The following is an 18384-nucleotide window of genomic DNA, read 5'->3' on the forward strand; positions in this document are numbered from 1 at the left end:
GAACATTCCCAGGAAAACTCAGATGTGGATTGGCATCTCCCAAAGTCCATTGCTAGTTAAGTACTCTCAATTACTTGAATAACCCCTTCACACTATGTTTACAAATTCTGCCTTATGTGCTTCCTACAGCAAACACTTTAAATACAAGCATAGAGCCAACGCTCATAACTTAAGATATAAAATGATACATGTATACCAATACAATGAATATATTCAGTAGATCATAACCTTTGCAAAGATATGTTACATGGCATATCTAGCATAAAAATATTCCAGTTATGTCATGTTTACCCTCATAAGCATATTTCTATAAAGCATTATGGGGTGTCACCTCTGGGTGACAGCATCACGCCCAGAGGTGGTAGGACTGCAGATATATCCTCTATGCACAAGCCTTTCTCTTTCTCCCTCTCTCTTCTAGATAGGATATAAAGAAACAGTCCTCTACCATGACCACAAGTACGTTATAGGATTCATTCCTTCTATGTAGAGCTCCATTTTCAGTACAACAGGTAGGAGTTTAGCTTCATGTTGGTCAGAAACATCTACTTTTCTGCAAGTACCCCCCATAGTCAGTTCTAGTTCAAAGTCTTCCATTATTGTCTAGTTTAGTTTTTTTAGCAAATATTTTTGTACTTTCTTTTGTAATTCCCTGAAACTTGTTCTTCCTGGGCACAATGTGATTTACAGCTGTAGTGGGTCAGGAAATTTATATATATCTATTGTGACAAAGTTCCTCCTCAACCTTGGTGGGTCCTGCGCTTATTGGCAGATTTGCTCACCTCAGTGATCTTCTGCACAGTCTGGATCAACTCCTCCTGTGTCTGATCAGGAGTTGGGAGGTTTGGGGGGAACCCGGGCCTGTCCTCTACTCCGGGTTCCAGCCCAGGGCCCTGTGGATTGCAGCTGTCTATAGTGCCTCCTGTAACAGCTGTGTGACAACTACAACTCCCTGGGCTACTTCCCCATGGCCTCCTCCAAACACCTTCTTTATCCTCACCACAGGACCTCCTCCTGGTGTCTGATAACGCTGTACTCCTTAGTCCTCCAGCAACACAGCCTCTCACTTTCAGCTCCTTGTGCCTCTTGCGCCCAGCTCCTCACACTCACTTCCTCTCCTCTGGTTCCCCCCGCCTGACTGGAGTGAGCTCCTTTTTAAACCCAGGTGCCCTGATTAGCCTGCCTTGATTGGCTGCAGGTGTTCTAATCAGCTTGTCTGCCTGTATTGGTTCTAGCAGGTTCCTGATTACTCTCATGCAGCCCCTGCTCTGGTCACTTAGGGAACAGAAAACCACTAATCCAGTGACCAGTATATTTGCCCTCTTCCAGACTTCTGTACCCCACTGGCCTGGGTCTGTCACACTATATAAAATTTCTCTGCTAAAACAACAACCAAAATTGTTATTCCCCCCCACCACTCCCCCAGTTTTTCCATGAAAACATGAACATCTTCAACAAAACTGGATGCTTTTTCACAAACATGCCTGTTGTTGACCAGTAAAGGCTGTTTTCCATCATAAAAAAATGTTTGACTTGTTCTGAATTCCTGCTATCAGTTTACTCCCTTCATTCCTGATAATTGAAGATCCTGCCCATCCCTAGGCCCTGTAGAGCTTCCTGTCTCAGTTATATTTCTGACTCTTCCTTATGCATGAAAGGGATCACATCTGGGTTGCTATGTGATTGAGTAGCATTTTTTCACCTGCATTGTACTAGTGAAAATGGCTGAACAAGGGGCATAGTGGTGGAGAATCAGGCTCTGCTTTCTTTTTCGTTTACTTTATTGCTGGCAAAAAGTGCCTGATTGTTAGCCAGAAAACCAAAGTCAGTTATAGCAGCAAGGAGTCCTGTGGCACCTTATAGACTAACAGAAGTTTTGAAGCATGAGCTTTCATGGGCGAATACCCACTTCGTCGGATGCATGTAGAGTCAGTTATGTATCCTCAGAAGATTGGTAGTGTAGGCTTCCCCTCGGCAACCCCAAGAGAGCAGGAACCTACTTTTGGAGTGAGGGGTAGTTGAGGCCCATTCAATCTGTCATCTGTCTTGGACAGCCAGATATGGTGCCAGAACTTTTTGGGAAGTGGACACTTCTGTCCATTGGAAAGTGGGCTAAGACGCAGCAAACTCATTTCACATCACTCACTGCCCAGCTCTCTGCTCTTGGACATTACCCATCTGGTTCAGATTTGCACCACTGATCTATAAATTAAAATTCTTGGAGTCTCAGCATGACCGTCTGAGTCACCCCAGCGCACTTGAGTCCTTAACTATTTAGCCTTAGTGATTGTTGCCACTTCCTCTCTCATTTGGGCCTGTGTTGAAATCTGCCCTCTGTGCTCATCCTTCTTCCTCTATTTTCTCTGTCATATTCCTTGCAATTTAGCTGCTTCATCTAGCACTTCCTCTTACCTGCTCAGCTGCCTGTTCTCTCAGCTAGAGCAATGGGGGGACCCTTCTGTTCAGAAAACTCCCCTATTCTCCCTTGCCCTTCCTTCTTCTGGGTGAATGTGTGCGGTCCCATCTCTTTTCTTCACTCAAACATTCTTTTCTTGGTTTCCCCATGCTGTCTCTTTTCTCTGTTGCCTTGGTTTGAGTAGCGAGCCCGGGAAGATCAGCAGTGCAGCCAGAGGTGCTGAGTAACCCAAGAGCTTTCCCAGCCGGAGAATGCCTGGCCACTCCTCAGGGCATTAGGGGTGGGATGGTGAATCAGAGGCCTGTGCCAACACACAGTGTGGAAGAGGCATCTATAAATGTGTTGAATGTGGCAGGTGACTACCTGTTTTCAGTGAGCTGGCCATAGAGACTGCACGTATGTCCTGAGCCTCTGGACAAACACTGAGCACAAGTTCAGCACTAGAGCTGGGATCACCACAGGATCCAGCTTTCGAGACTCACCACTATCATAGCCATGGCAGCCTGTTTAACCTGTTCCCATAAAGGAAGAGACACATGCACCCAACACACATGCAGCTCTGAGGCCCCACCCACATGCCCGTACACTCTATTTTTTTATTCTAATAGATGATCCTGTTCTGATGCCTCACCCAAGATAACCAACATTTAATTTATTCCAAAATCCTGTTGTCCCTGTCTCCCTCACACACACGCAGGTCACTGCACTTGGGCTGCTTAGGCATTTGCATGACCTATTCTGCACTAACATGTCTATAGGGTGATTAGATAGCAAGTGTGAAAATCAGGACAGTGGGTGGGGGATAATAGGTGCCTATATAAGACGAAGCATTGAATATCAGGACTGTGCCTATAAAATCGGGACATTTGGTCACCCTGTGTGTGTATGCATGCTATATCATTTTTGCAGCTGAGAGGGCTGTTCTGTGGCCTGGTTCATACAGTACAGTCATTCTAGGTTAGAGACCGTGATGATGGTGATTAATACTTACATGTTGCTCCCTTGCAAATACTCTCAAGCTATGTATTGAGTTACATTCAGAAAACAAGATGCAGTTCACACATCATCAGTATATTTATTCCCCTTCCCTCCCCCCCCCCGCTCATTCTGTCACTCTCCCAAGGGGAAGCAGAATCTGAGTCAGAATCCTACACATACAACGTTTGCGTGGGTTTGAGATGACAATGCCTGTCCATATTCCTCCAGCCTGAGTCCTGAGGAGTCTCCTTCGTTCTCTGATCTTCCTGTGCTGTTTCTCCAAAGCAGCTGCATTTTACCCAATTGCCAGTGATAAATTTTTCTGCAAGCCTCTGACCTGAGGCAGGTCTTTAAATATACATGTTAAATATGAACATAGCAAAGACTTCTTCTCTAACATGCACACATGCTTCCCTCCCAGCTCAGTCTCTTCTGTTTCACTGCTGGGCTATTCAGGGTTCTCAAGACCACGATTTGGCGCCTGATGCTAATGGTTTGAGTGAAATGCTGGCGTATTCCACAGGCTCAGTGGGAGCCCTGGTGTGGGGTGTCTCCAGAGCTCGACTTGGCGTGATATTGGCGTAGACAGATTCCCTGGGACTAGGTCTGGATTTAAAGGCCAAGGTGGCATATTTTAGGTCTTGTGGCAGCTCCTGTTTGTCGTCCTTGGGATCGTACATGTTGCCGAAGCCTTGAGACTGCGCACAGAAAAGGAAAACACTTCTCAGTGAGAGCAGAGCTGATACCAAAAGCACAAGATTTACTCAGGTTAGGAGAAAAAGACCAACACAACACGTTACTCTCTGTTGTGGAGAAGCTGGAAAGAGAGTGAACCATATTCACTCTCCTTGCCAGATACCTACTGTGACCCCATCCTTTCAACATTGGCTTCTAACCTTGTTGCCTCCCAAATGCTCCTAGAATCTCTCTGCTTCACTGTATTTCCAGCAGTGTTTCCTGTTGCTGTTCCCTCACTCATCCAGTGTTTTAAAGCCCCTGGAGAAAGTTAACCTTGGGCTTTTTTAAGGTGAAAAGAATGCAAAGAGTTCCGGGGCCATAGCCAATTGCTGGCAAGTCAGCAGGACTCAAATGGATCATAGGACATCTGAGTTTTGTAGCCTCTTGCCTCTGTTTAGCGGTTGAGCTCATTCTATTCAAGCCCGATTCATTTCAGCCTATTCCTATGTGTTCTTTCTAGTCAAATACAATCCAGCCTTTCATTCTGTTCCATTTTCAATCAATCCCAATTCATTCTAGGCCAACCCAATTTTCAATCTACTTTCTCTGCCCACTCTTGAGAGCAGGGATGTCCTGTGCACCTTTGTCTGCAAAGCACGTAACACAAAGCACTATACAAATAATTACTGATCCAATCCAGTCCATTCCAGTCTGTTCTATTCAGTTAATTCCATTCCACTCTTGCGTAGTCTGATCCAATCTATTCCAAACCAGCATGCTCTATTCCAGTCCACACCACTGCAAACCAATATGGGGCTTGGGTTCCTGTTTTGTATAGACACCAGCCCAACGTTTTGCCTCCAAGTTCATTATAAACAGGTTGCACTGTCAGCTAGTGCTGGTTGAAAACACTTCAATGGAAGCATTTTCCATTGGAAAATGCTGTTCCTTTTGAAATCGAATAGCTTTGTGAAATCATGTTTATTTTGCCTACATTATTTTTTGAGGGGGGAAAATTCCAACTCTCAAATGGCCCATTTTGACATTTTAAGAACAAACTGTTTCAAATCTTCTTTTAGAAAGACTTTTCATCTGGAATTTTGTATTTTGTATTTTTAGTATAACATTTTAAGTTGACAATGGAACGAAATGTTTCTGTTGACTAGAAATGTTTTTTTAAAAAATGTTTGCATTCATAGAGAATTTTGAAATCTTTTGGGCTCCATTGTGAAACATTGAAATCTCACAATCCTTCATGAAATGGCGTTTCCATCCTCACACGACTCTTTTGTCAGCGTGGAGGGAGAGTGGAAATTTAAAGTGATTATTTAAGTAAACAGTAGCGCACGATTTCACTCTCACATCCTCTCTGCCTGCTCTGCCTTACGGTGCCATTTCTTTCCACTTTACAGCAAATGCCCCATTATGGTGAAAAGACTGTTCTTTCTCTCTGTACTGCATTTAACACTGTACTGCAGGGGGTTCCCAAACTTTACCAGAGTGCAGCTCAGATTTTTGTACAGAAATTGTCTCATTGACACCCTTCCTGTTCACAGTTAAACTAACCACCCCTCCCCTTCACTTGCAAACACATAAAATCCTTGTGGCAACTATGACTGCCTGTGTGGAAAAGTAACATTAAAAAAGTATTTCAACTTTCTTTGAATGCAGTTTAGCAACTGAAAATAAGGAGAAGCAAGCACCACATGACCAGCTAGCTCTCCACAGACTGCAGTTTGGGAACCTCCACGCTAGTGCTTTTATGTTTCCAGTAGCTTCACTTACCACTGTGTCGTTCCTGGGTTCTTCATAGATGGCTTCAGCTTGTCCATCACCTTTTAATAAAGACAAGACAAGATCCCCTCAATCCTGAGCATTTCTTATGTCATCACGGCATAGGTGAAAGCCACAGAATGAACTGGCCCGTAGTAATGGTAGCGAAGATTGTAATAGTGGGGACAAACTACACTGAATCAGTGAGCAGGTTGTGCCCAGTTTACAATTCCACCCTGGGAATTATAGCATGGCTGAGTTTATGAAATATTGTGTGAGAAGTTTTAGGGATGTGGGTCTGATCTCATGTGGCAAATTATTTTTAATCTGGTATTTTCTGCATCAGTGATTGCAGTCTGATGCTTTAGAAGATTTAAAAAAAAAATCCATGATGCACGTGTCCAATTTCACAATGTGTATTTAGGGGAAAGAACTCCCTTTCGAACCCTTGGGCTGTCAGCCTATGCCTTGACACACGAGATTTGACTACATCACTTGTTGCTTTCTGTGCCTACAAATGCTATTGTACCCTTTTAAAAACCAAACCATTTTGCACACATGTACAAAACTTTTATTCAAGGATCTCAAGCACTTTTACAAGATTGAAGGACACTTAAGTAGTTAAGTATCAGAGGGGTAGCCGTGTTAGTCTGGATCTGTAAAAGCAGCAAAGAATCCTGTGGCACCTTAGAGACTAACAGACGTTTTGGAGCATGAGCTTTCGTGGGTGAATACCCACTTCCTGCATCTGAGGATTCTTTGCTGCTTAAGTAGTTCAGGCTCAAAATTTAGATTTTCTTAAGCTAAAATTATTAATAGGACACTTTTTAGGAAGTTTTTTTTAAATTTGTGTCAAAATAATTTGCCTGCATGTGAACATTCTCATGCAGCGTTTGTAACCCAAATGTGCAGCCATGGGCTAGTGCAGAGGCACTAGCAAGAGAAACCAGCTACAAACAAAAGTGAAAATGCCTAGGTTAGTGTCAGCTTGAATGCGATGGAAAGAAGGAAACAAACAGCATAAACAGAGGCCAAGTCCTGACTGGGCCATGGAGACAGTTTAATTCTAAATATGCTCCCTGTAGTGTAAGGGCACACGGAGAGAAGGCGGCGATGGGAAGCTTCTTTCCTGGCTGTGCCTGCCTCCACCCTTGTCCAGGGCTGCCCATTGGGAATCAGGCAGTGGGCTGAATTCACTCCGAGTTAGAGCAAATGAGAAATAGGGAACCCAGTGTAGTGAAAGCTGGGCTGTGTAGGCCCCATCAGTTCTCCATTTACCTCTTGTCTTCAGCTGCTTGGATTTCTGGGTGCACAATATCACCAAGCCTATAAGCGCCAGGATGAAGAGGACTCCCAGGACCACGCCGAGGATGATGAAGTTTCTCTCATTCGAGAGGCTGAGGAAGCAATGGCAGTATGTGTTCAACAGACCTACACAGTGCAGGTGCAATGCTTCCCAAAGCTCTTAGCGCACACCCAACGGGCTGTCAGACCAGGGCCTGGGATAGCTCACACACCTATGTGACTTTTTCTCATCATGTTACTTCCTTTAATGCTAAACCCTGTCTGTGCCATTTGACACATGGAGTAAGTTCCTGAACTTCTCTCTGTGGCCCCGTGAGAACAAACCAGTCTCTGAAACCGAACTCTGAGCTATTTGTGGGCAGGGAATGTCTTTTGTTTTATACAGCACCTAGCACAATGATATGCTGGTCCATGGTGCCACCACAATACAAATGACAGACTTCAAAAAGAAAAACAAACCTAAACTGAATAAACCAGTAAATAGAAGAAGGTGATATAGACTCATAGACTCATAGACTCTAGGACTGGAAGGGACCTCGAGAGGTCATCGAGTCCAGTCCCCTGCCCTCATGGCAGGACCAAATACTGTCTAGACCATCCCTGATAGACATTTATCTAACCTACTCTTAAATATCTCCAGCGATGGAGATTCCACAACTTCCCTAGGCAATCTATTCCAGTGTTTAACTACCCTGACAGTTAGGAACTTTTTCCTAATGTCCAACCTAAATCTCCCTTGCTGCAGTTTAAGCCCATTGCTTCTTGTTCTATCATTGGAGGCTAAGGTGAACAAGTTTTCTCCCTCCTCCTGATGACACCCTTTTAGATACCTGAAAACTGCTATCAGGTCCCCTCTCAGTCTTCTCTTTTCCAAACTAAACAAACCCAATTCCTTCAGCCTTCCTTCATAGGTCATGTTCTCAAGACCTTTAATCATTCTTGTTGCTCTTCTCTGGACCCTCTCCAATTTCTCCACATCTTTCTGAAATGCGGTGCCCAGAACTGGACACAATACTCCAGTTGAGGCCTAACCAGCGCAGAGTAAAGCGGAAGAATGACTTCTCGTGTCTTGTTTACAACACACCTGTTAATGCATCCCAGAATCATGTTTGCTTTTTTTTGCAACAGTATCACACTGTTCACTCATATTAAGCTTGTGGTCCACTATGACCCCTAGATCTCTTTCTGCCATACTCCTTCCTAGACAGTCTCTTCCCATTCTGTATGTGTGAAACTGATTGTTCCTTTCTAAGTGGAGCACTTTGCATTTATCTTTATTGAACTTCATCCTGTTTACCTCAGACCATTTCTCCAATTTGTCCAGATCATTTTGAATTTTGACCCTGTCCTCCAGAGCAGTTGCAATCCCTCCCAGTTTGGTATCGTCCGCAAACTTAATAAGCGTACTTTCTATGCCAACATCTAAATCGTTGATGAAGATATTGAACAGAACCGGTCCCCAAAACAGACCCCTGCGGAACCCCACTTGTTATACCTTTCCAGCAGGATTGGGAGCCATTAACAACTACTCTCTGAGTACGGTTTATCCAGCCAGTTATGCACCCACCTTATAGTAGCCCCATCTAAATTGTACTTTCCTAGCTTATCTATAAGAATATCATGCGAAACTGTATCAAATGCCTTACTAAAGTCTAGGTATATCACATCCACGCTTCTCCCTTATCCACAAGGCTCGTTATCCTATCAAAGAACGCTATCAGATTAGTTTGACATGATTTGTTCTTTACAAATCCATGCTGGCTATTCCCTATCACCTTACCACCTTCCAAGTGTTTGCAGATATTTCTTTGATTACCTGCTCCATAATCTTCCCTGGCACAGAAGTTAAACTAATGGTCTATAGTTTCCTGGGTTGTTTTATTTCCCTTTTTATAGATGGGCACTATATTTTGCCCCCTTCCAGTCTTCTGGAATCTCCCCCGTCTCCCATGATTTCCCAAAGATAATAGCTAGAGGCTCAGATACCTCCTCTATTAACTCCTTGAGTATTCTAGGATGCATTTCATCAGGCCCTGGTGACTTGCAGGCATCTAACTTTTCTAAGTGATTTTTTACTTGCTCTTTCCTTATTTTCTCTTCTAAACCTACCCTCTTCCCGTAAGCATTCACTATACTAGACATTCCTTCAGACTTCTCAGTGAAGACCGAAACAAAGAAGTCATTAAGCCGCTGGGGAAATATTTAATAGGGCTTCCCAGCTTCCACTGAGCACAATGGCCACTGGATGGCGTCAGGAATGAGAAGGGGCAGCTCTGCTTTTAAAATGGCTGATGTAGGGAACTGTTTGAATTCAGTGCATCCAAATTTAATGTCATTTCTCTTGCTCCAAAGAGCAGCAGGTGCAAGGGTTAATGATAATACGGTGATAAGACAGATAAATTCTCAAATGAGATGGGGCCTGGATTTCATCTGCCCATTTTATCATGTGCCATTTAACACTGGGTGGCAGGTGGGAAGTGGGAACTAATCTGGCACCTTTTAAAGGAGGCCTGCTGCATTCAGTGCCACTGTGAAAGGCTGCTGCTTTCTCTCTGAAAAGATGAACATGTTGGATCAGCTGCTAACAACCCTTGGAGGTGCGTGAACACAGAGGCTGTCTTAGAGGAAGGGGTGGAGGCTTACCTGCTGTCTGCTGGGGTGACCCCAGCACTAGCTGTGCTAAGGACTAGGCTGGTGTGACCTGTGCTTGAGGTAACTGGGACGACACTTGTAGTTGTAGCTGCAAATACAAACACAGTTTCAACACCTCAGACCTTGTCTACACCAGCCTTTATCCCATAACATTTCCCACCAGTGCTAGCTACCACTGGGGCATGGGCTGGTGGAGACAAGCTGGCAGTGCTGTGAGCACTGTGTCATGCAGACCTACTTGGAGCAAGCTAAGAAACACAGTGGTTAAAAGGCTGGGTGGCCACCTGAGCCTTGTACACTAGCGTTCACACTGTTGCTACTGAGAGAAACAAATGGTATGATGGGGAGGTTGCTCTGTATTGCAAAGCTTCTCATGTAACAAGAAGCATGTAACAATCCTAGACAAGGCCAGCCACCAGCATGTGAGACTCAGGCCATTAGCATCACCTGTGAACAGCTCCCCACAGTAATAAGGACACAAACTAAAGAAACAAAGCTTTAGAAACATGCAAAAAATTGATACAGCAACAGTTTCTAGGGCCATTACTGCACATCCCTGCAGGTCTCCCATGAAGTATCAGGGCTCACAGACTGTGCATTCAATCACATGTATTATGATTACAGCAGGATGACATTTTTGGACTGAAACAATTTGTTGAAAAAAGCAGGTTTGGGTCAACTGAAATAGTTAATGAATTCATGTTGGATTTTGTCAAATTGTTTCTAGCTAACCAAAAATTCAGATTTTTGCACAGCTCTAAATCTGATATGGACTTAATGTCTGACAGCTTCCCTTGGACATGACTATCCCCACCCTTCTGTATGGCTCTACTGCCATCTTCAAAAACAGGCCAGAGAAAGTCACTGGGCTCTTATAAATAGTTTGCTAAATTTCACTCATTTAAGAACAATAAGTAATTAGTGCTTAAATACTATGAGTCTGTGCATCATAGAAGAACCTAGATAGAAATAATTGAACACAAGCAAAGGGGAGATGAGAAATTAATATTTAAATAGGTCATTAAAAACAGAAATATTCACATGGCTGAAGTCCTGGTCTCAGCTGATGTTCTACATCAGTGCCTAGTGTGAGTTATGAAAGAGGAGACAAGGGTTTTGGGTGGGTGGAATTCTGGAATAATCTGGGAGGAGGCAGAGAGAGGAGGGAAGGAGAGAGAGGGGAAAGTGGGACTGAAATCAGCACCCCCCACACACACATTTTCCCTACCAATAAATACTCACCCTTGGTAACAGCCAGTTTAACTTCAAAGATTAGGTAAAAACTGGGAGGCTTGTAGTGTGCACACCAGTACACCCCTGCATCGTCTACCTGCAGATTCTCCATGGTGACAGTAACAATCCCTTTCTGGGTGTCGTCATGTATCCTGGCTCTGCCTTTCTGAGCCCTGTTTTGATATCTGTAGTGTCTGTGACCAGTATTGACCAAGACATCACATCTATTCTGACCTTTCCTTCTGCACCAGGCTTTCTTCACCTCTTTGTAATCCTGTATGTTGTATGGACACTGGACAGAGAGACTCTGCCCCTCAATAGCATCGTATTCTTGGACTTCTGGAAAAGACAAAAACTGGTCAGTACGATCTGGTTGAGAGGTACAATGACGTACATTTCCTATGAGTGTCATATGCCCAATGAGCCAAACTCTTCCCTGGTGTAGCTCCAGTCACTGGCTTCAGCTGAGTTACAGGAAGGGTGAACGTGAACTGGTGTATTTGGTCTTGTTTGCCACACAAATCAACTGTCTGGGCTGTTCTCTTTGCACTTGATCATCCCAAAGTCTCGCAGAATGAGGGAAGTTACTGATCCTTTCCAGGCAGGTTCCTCGAAGAGCTCAGTGTGTGGGGTGCACTCTGGGTCCTGAGCTCTTGGAAATCTGGCCCTGATTGTTGGGACTGAGCACTTTAAAATGTCCCCCTCAGAATCTGCTTCTTTCATAAATAAACGTAACCATATAAATTGACAGCCCCCACCCACCCCAGGAAGCTATTAGAAGGGAAAACAGGAAAAGACTATTCTAACAGGAAGCAGGAATGGTCTGCTGGCTGAATTGCGGAGGTGCTTCAGAGCAGTTCACAGTGTGAGACAGGAGAGAGGAGACGAGGATGACAGATTCTGTGGGCAGTCAGGAGGAATCGATACAGGCAGGGGAGAGATGATAAAGCAGGGAAAGACATGGGATTATATTCAGCAGAAAAGACCGTTCTCCTGAAAGGAAATTAACTCACCCTTGGAAACATCCAGTTTAATTGTCATCAGTGGATACATTGTATTGGGCGGGTAATAGCGCGCGCACCAGTACACGCCGGAGTCCTGCACCTGCAGCTTCTCCATGGTGATGGTTACAATCCTATTGCCGGTGTGATCCTCTATCGTGGCTCTTCCAAAGGTAGCCTTGTTACGGTATCCATATGATGTGTAAGAGGTGCTAACTAATGGAAAGCATTTCTCATCTCTCAGCTGGCACCAGCTTTTCAGCATTGCACTGTAATCCCAGTAATTGTAGCGACACTCAACAATGAGCCTCTGCCCCTCCACTCTGCTCACCACTGCGTCAAACTCTTGTGCCTCGAATCCTGGAAAACACCAAACCCGCTCAGTAAGAGCTGAGGTGGAACAAGGCTGCCTGCTGCCCCCTCTGTCCTGCACTCAAGTGCTTGGACCAAACACATCCCAAGAACTGGAGCCTGGGAAGAATGGAGATGAATCGGTACAAGCAGCAATTACAAATCATTCTCCTATCCAGGGCTGGATTAATGCAGGAGCTTTAGGGGCTGCAGCCCAGGGCCCCATTCCATGGCCTCAAGCCGCTCCTGGAAGTGGTCGGCTGCTGGCACATCTCTGCAGCCCCTGTTGGGGGATGTGGTGGGGTGGAGGAGGCCTCACCTGCTGCCCCCTCTCCCAGCACTGTCCCCACATCTCCCATTGGCCGGTTCCTGGCTAACGCGAGCTGTGAGGGCAGCGCTTGCAGGTGTGGACAGCACACGGAAACATGCTGTTCTATTCCCCCCAAGGGTGTGCAGAGATGTACCAGCAGCAGGTTGCTTCTGGGGGCACTGTGGGGCTACGCTGCTGGCTGGGAGCTGCCTGTGGTAAGCGCCTCCTGGCCAAAGCCTGCATCTCACACACTCTCCTGCACCCTAACCTCCTGCCCAGATCAGAATCTCCTCCTGCAAGAAACTCCCTTCCAGAGCCCATACCCTTGACCCTCTCCTGCACCCCAGTCACTCTGTCCCAGACTGGACACCCCTCCTGCAGACTCCTTCCCAGAAAGAAACTAATATAACAGCTGTTCTAAGGTGAGAAGTAGGCTATTTGAATTAACTTAACTATATTCTACATGTTTTAAAACTGAAATGTAACCACAGAATGGCCTTATGTTAATTAAAAGGCAAGTGTAGTATAGCGTTAATAGCCTCAATGTCATCACTGTGATCATTTTGTCTTAAATTAGCAAAAAGACTTGTATACAGGGGCCCCACAAAATCTAATAGTCCTGGGCCCACAGGAGAGTTAATCCGGCCCTGTTCCTAACACCTGCCTGGAGTAACATATCCTGGAATATCTCCTGCAAGTGTCTTCTGCACACAGTGTGTTTTTTCAGTATGTATTCCCATTTTCTTTGTTTATTTGTAACATTTCAGTCTCTCTGGTGGTTAAAGTCCCTGTGTCATCTTTATCTATTTACATGTAGGGAGCTGGCAATAAACCAGCCCAAATCTTAACTCATTGCAGCATCAGTCATAATAACAGTGGTAAGTCACATTAAATATTCAGCTCTCAGAAGATAGGTCATGCGCTTGATTTACCCTGGTGTAAGTGAAAGCAGAATCAGGCCTGTTTTGTTTTTTTAAATCTCTCCTCAACGAAGAAGCTGGACAGTTGAGCACAGATCTTTGAGCTGGGTAGTTCTCTGCTGCACTCACACAGAGACGGTTTGGATATTCCAGTAGATCTTTTCCATCTCTTGTTTCTGTGACTTTAGGAACTTTGCTCTCCCATCTAACATCTGACCTTTCCAGTGTCATGATTGTTCCTATTCCTAGGGGGTAGACCACTATTTTAATTTCAAATAATTTAGGACACATCTCTAGCTGCGTGAAGCTGACTGCTCCACAACTGAAGAAAAATGAAGCTAGCCAGAAAGATTTCTGCTCATTCCTTTATTATGTGTTTCCTTATCAATCCTATTTATTGCAGTAATGCTGAAAGGCCACGCAAGAATGGGGCCAAATCGTACCAGGCACTCTGCAACTGCCCAGGAAGAATGGGCGCCACACTCAAGTCTCTTTTCAGACCCTTTCCTCAGGGCACAGTTTATTAAAAAACCTCACAAGATAACACAAAACAAAAGCAACCCCCCCTCTGACAAACAGGCTGCAAGACCCAGAGAACTTTCCCTCTGCCCTTGTAAAAGGTCACTCCCCCCTTCCCTTTAAAACCTTGCTGAATCAGGTGACAAGCAGCCTGTAATGGGGTGGTCTGATCCTTTATGGGCCACAGGCCTGGAGTTGGCCAGCGTGTCCAATTAGCCCTGCCTGCCACAGGGGGTGGAGGGGGGAGAGTGATGTTTAAGTAGTAAACCCTGCTGGGTGTGGAGAAGCTGATTCTCCTATAAAGAGCAGCAGGATGCTGCAGAGAGGGGATGATCAGGAAGTTGTAGAGAGATGGCAGGGAGTGGAGTGAGAGAGGCTTCTGCAGGGAAGACCCTGTGACCAAGTGAGTAACTCCAACTAGGTAGGGTTGAGAAGAGCCTGAGACACTAGCAGAGTTTGGGGCTGTGTCTAGCTTACTGCTGGGGGAAGGACTTTTGGTGTTAATATTTGAAATTTCTGATAATAAACCAGACTCTAAGTAGGGCTGTTCTCACTGGATTCATTAAAGTCGGTGTGGAATTTATTTGGTAAATCCCTTGAAAGGGGAAACGGAGGCAGGTCCCTACACAGCAATCTTTGGCCATGAGGGGGTGCTCAGGAGGTGGCTGGCGCCTGGGGAGAGCCCTTAGCTATATCCTGGCTGTTCTACCCGTGTCACACAGAGACAGTCCTGCCCCAAAGAGCATATTAGGGCTGCTGATTAATCTCATTAACTAATGTGATTAACTCAAAAAAAATTGCAATTAATCATCATTTTAATTGCACTGTTAAACAATAGACTACCAACTGAAATGTATTAAATATTTTGGATGTTTTTCTACATCTTAAAATATATTGATTTCAGTTACAACACAGAATATAATGTGTACAGCACTCACTTTATATTATTATATTTGTTTACAAATATTTGCACTGTAAAAATGATAAAAGAAATAGTAGTTTTCAATTCACCTCATACGAGTACTGTAGTGCAATCTCTTTATCATGAAAGTGTAACTTACGAATGTAGATTTATTTTTTTATTGCAAAACAGTGTACACTTTGTATTGTGTTGTAATTGAAATCAAACTATTTTAAGATGTAGAAAACATCCAAAAATATTTAAATAAATGGTATTGTATTATTGTTTAACAGTGTGATTAATGGTGCAGATAATCGCAATTAATTTGTTTAATCGCTTGCCAGTCCTACATGCCCTCTAAATAGACAAGGCCAACCCAGGCTGGGAAGGGAAAGGGATATAATGCCCCAGCAAAGCGAACAATGCAATGGCTGCCAAAGTGAAGCCCTCAACAGTTCTCAAGGGACAGTCCATGGACCATTGCTGGTCAGCAGAGCCCTGCGTGATGGCGCACAGGTCTCAATGCTTTAAGAAACAATCAGTGAGGATTGAGGTGATTGATTGGAGCTGTATGCAGCTAGAGCCTGTCTGCACAGGGGACATTGCTGCCAGTATAGCTATACCAGGATAGCTGGATATCGCCCCTGTGAAATAAGTCTACAATAGGGGCTTGCACTGGTGCAGCTACACTGGTTTAACAACACATCCCCAGTTTGTGAGTGTGAAAAGTTGAAATTTCCATGAAGAGCAGACACTAATTTTCCATCAAAAATAGTGTTGAGAAAACGTTTTTGAACAGTGCTACTGGTGGATGCTAAGCACTTTTTGAAAATCTGGCCCTGTTTTGTCTCAGTGCCTGGGAATTGACTCAGGGAACAAAGGTCTACTTCTGCTCCCTCTCTCTCCAGCATAAATCTGAAGTAAATCCCTTGATGTCAAAATAATTATGCAGATGGGAGATCAGAATTGGTTTCCTAATGGTTACAGCTGATTTCCTATGGCTGCTGTGTCGTTTTCTGGACGTGTGTGTGAGAGCATGTTTGTTTTACTGAGAGAGAAGGGAGAATTCTGTATTGAGCAGGAAGCGAGTAACCAAAAGAAAAGGAAGTGCCTGACTAGTGGTCACTAGACCTGCACTTGGGAAGAACTCTTGTAGCTGTTATTTTATATTTAAATTATGCAAGTGTCCAGAGATTCAGAAGATCAAGGCTTGAATATGCTAGGGGCTGTACAAACACATAGGAACAGTTTATAGTCTTATTCTGCAGTGAGCTTATCAGGGGCTTAAGAGGACAAGTGACACAAGAAAGGTGGAGACGGTCGAGGAGAGAGATGCAGTCACACTTACATAATAACACCATTTTCTGTAGAGCTCTGCGTGAAGGGTGCTTTGAAATATTGTAGAACTGCTGCCACTGGACTTAAGCCAGTTTTGTACTGCAAATTTGGGCTTCCCTGATGCCTCCGAAAGGAATTCCCACTTCCTGTATGTTTATTTTGATAGAGGGAATTTCCTTCCGATATTTTTAAGGCTCCTCTTGTGCCTAATTAGTGGGAAAGCGCCCTGCTCACCCTACAGTCTATGCAAATAAGTCATCACAGGCCCACAAAAGCATTTTATCAGAATTTAATCCAAGGAGACATTTTAGTGACTAAAATAAACAATTAGAGGCCTTGATCTATCATATCAATAATTGGCTTCTAATGGAAACTGGACACCCATGGGCCAGGTTTTCTGCTGCTGTAAATCTGCATCAATCCATTGACTTTAAATGATGCCAATTTGTGATGGCAGATGATGCCATCTGATTATCTGGCCCAGAATCTATCTCCGAAAATTGCAAATTAATAATAAAATTGAGATCTCCACCTGTATTTTTGCAGGGATACATGTGTGGGTGCTCAAAAATGTTTACCCACTGAACCTGGAGTTTCCAGTATCTGGTGTAAATTGGTGCAGCCACATTGACTTCAGTAGCGCTCTGGTGTCAATTTACATCACTTGAGATATTGGTCTGGCAGGGATCCTCACGCTCCTTACTGTGCTGTTTCTCACACAGTTCACAGCACATTTGACACACTAAGCAGGGAAAATATAGTCCCAATCCCACCTGCTCCTGCCATGGAATGTCCATGTTACCCCCAAGTATCACAACATTCTTCCTCTTACCTGAGATGCAGAGCAACAGCAGCAGGAATCTCAACTCCATGCCTGTCTTCAAGCCCACAGAAGGGGCATTGCTGGAATATCCCATGGAACGTGAAATGGATTTTTAGGAAGTGTCGTCTCTCTGAGCTCTCCCCTATCGACACTGCAGCTGCATGAGGAAGTGGCTGAGGTCTTGCCTTAGCGCGGAAATTCTTCATCATGTTTTGCAACAAAACTGATATTAAGATAATTTAATTGTGTATTTACGGAAGTGGATGGCAACAAAAGAGTTGGGAGGGGGGCTTTACACATCCCTCGTGGGCAGTGTCACTGGCTGATCTTTCACAAACTGGGCTAAAGGATCATTTTGTTAAGTTCCCTGTATGGGAAAGGGGGAAATAAGCTGGTGTCTCAGGCTCAAATCAAATCCCAAAGAAAAAAGGAGTGCATTTTAAGAGACATGTTTCCTGAGCACGGAAATGCACCCCTTTTTGCTTTGTAGTTTGATTGGAGCCTGAAAGACCATCTCGTTCCCCTTTCCCATGACTCTTGTGATCAAGAACTGAGGATCATCTTTTGACACAGCTTCCACCAGGACAGTTGAGACCAGTTGGGTTGTTTTTGCTACTATGGCGTTGTCTCTGCTGCAAACTGTATGATAGAATCCTAGAGATATAGGGCTGGAAGGGACCTTGAGAAGCCATCAAGTCCAGCCCTATGCGCTGTGGCAGGACCAAGTAAACCTAGATCATCCCCGAAAGGTGTTTATTCAGTCTGTTCTTCAAACCCTCCAGTGACGGGGATTCCACAACCTCCCTTGGAAGCCTGTTCCAGAGCTTAACTACCCTTACAGGTAGGTTAAATACTAGGAAAAACTTTCTAAGTGTCCCTTGCCACGGATTAAGTACGTTACTTCTTGTCCTACCTTCAGTGGACATGGAGAGCAATTGATCACTGTCCTCTTTGAAACAGCTCTTAAGATATTGGAAGACTGTTATCAGCTCACCCCTCGGTCTTCTTTCCTCAAGCCTCAACACGCCTAGGTTTTTCAACCTTTCCTCATAGATTTTCTAAACCTTTGAGCATTTTTATTGTTCTCCTCTGGACTCTTTCCAGTTTGTCCACATCCTCCCCAAATTGTAGTGCCCAGAAGTGGACATAGTATTCCACTTAGGGCCTCACCAGTGCCAAGTAGAGC

General features: G+C 44.4%; 1 protein-coding gene across 3 annotated transcripts; it reads right to left on the reverse strand.

Moving 5' to 3' along the window:
* Window positions 1-3466: 3466 nt before the first annotated feature.
* On the reverse strand, window positions 3467-17396 carry LOC115650876 (triggering receptor expressed on myeloid cells 1-like). Of its 3 annotated transcripts, none has more exons than XM_030561415.1 (7): window positions 17208-17396; window positions 12049-12396; window positions 11045-11371; window positions 9794-9890; window positions 7124-7242; window positions 5858-5907; window positions 3467-4092 (listed from the first exon to the last, which is right to left on the reverse strand). In XM_030561415.1, the coding sequence occupies exons 1-7, from the start codon at window positions 17290-17292 to the stop codon at window positions 3856-3858; spliced, it is 1263 nt and encodes a 420-aa protein (XP_030417275.1). In that variant the 5' UTR covers window positions 17293-17396; the 3' UTR covers window positions 3467-3855. The 3 variants fall into 3 exon arrangements, with proteins under 3 accessions (XP_030417275.1, XP_030417276.1, XP_030417273.1); XM_030561416.1 differs by having other exon boundaries at window positions 11270-11374; XM_030561413.1 differs by having other exon boundaries at window positions 11045-11374.
* Between the last annotated feature and the right edge of the window lie 988 nt (window positions 17397-18384).

Source organism: Gopherus evgoodei, chromosome 4, assembly GCF_007399415.2.
Source record: "Gopherus evgoodei ecotype Sinaloan lineage chromosome 4, rGopEvg1_v1.p, whole genome shotgun sequence".
Taxonomy (NCBI): domain Eukaryota; kingdom Metazoa; phylum Chordata; order Testudines; family Testudinidae; genus Gopherus; species Gopherus evgoodei.

Bases quoted from the DNA above. Each gene is read 5' to 3' on its own strand.
- LOC115650876 (XM_030561413.1), bottom strand. From the start codon at position 17,292: ATGGGATATTCCAGCAATGCCCCTTCTGTGGGCTTGAAGACAGGCATG. The intron at 12,397-17,207 runs GTAAGAGGAAGA...GGTGTTTTCCAG, and splicing joins GCTGTTGCTCTGCATCTCAG to GATTCGAGGCACAAGAGTTT. The intron at 5,908-7,123 runs GTAAATGGAGAA...CTTTATTAAAAG, and splicing joins CAAGCAGCTGAAGACAAGAG to GTGATGGACAAGCTGAAGCC.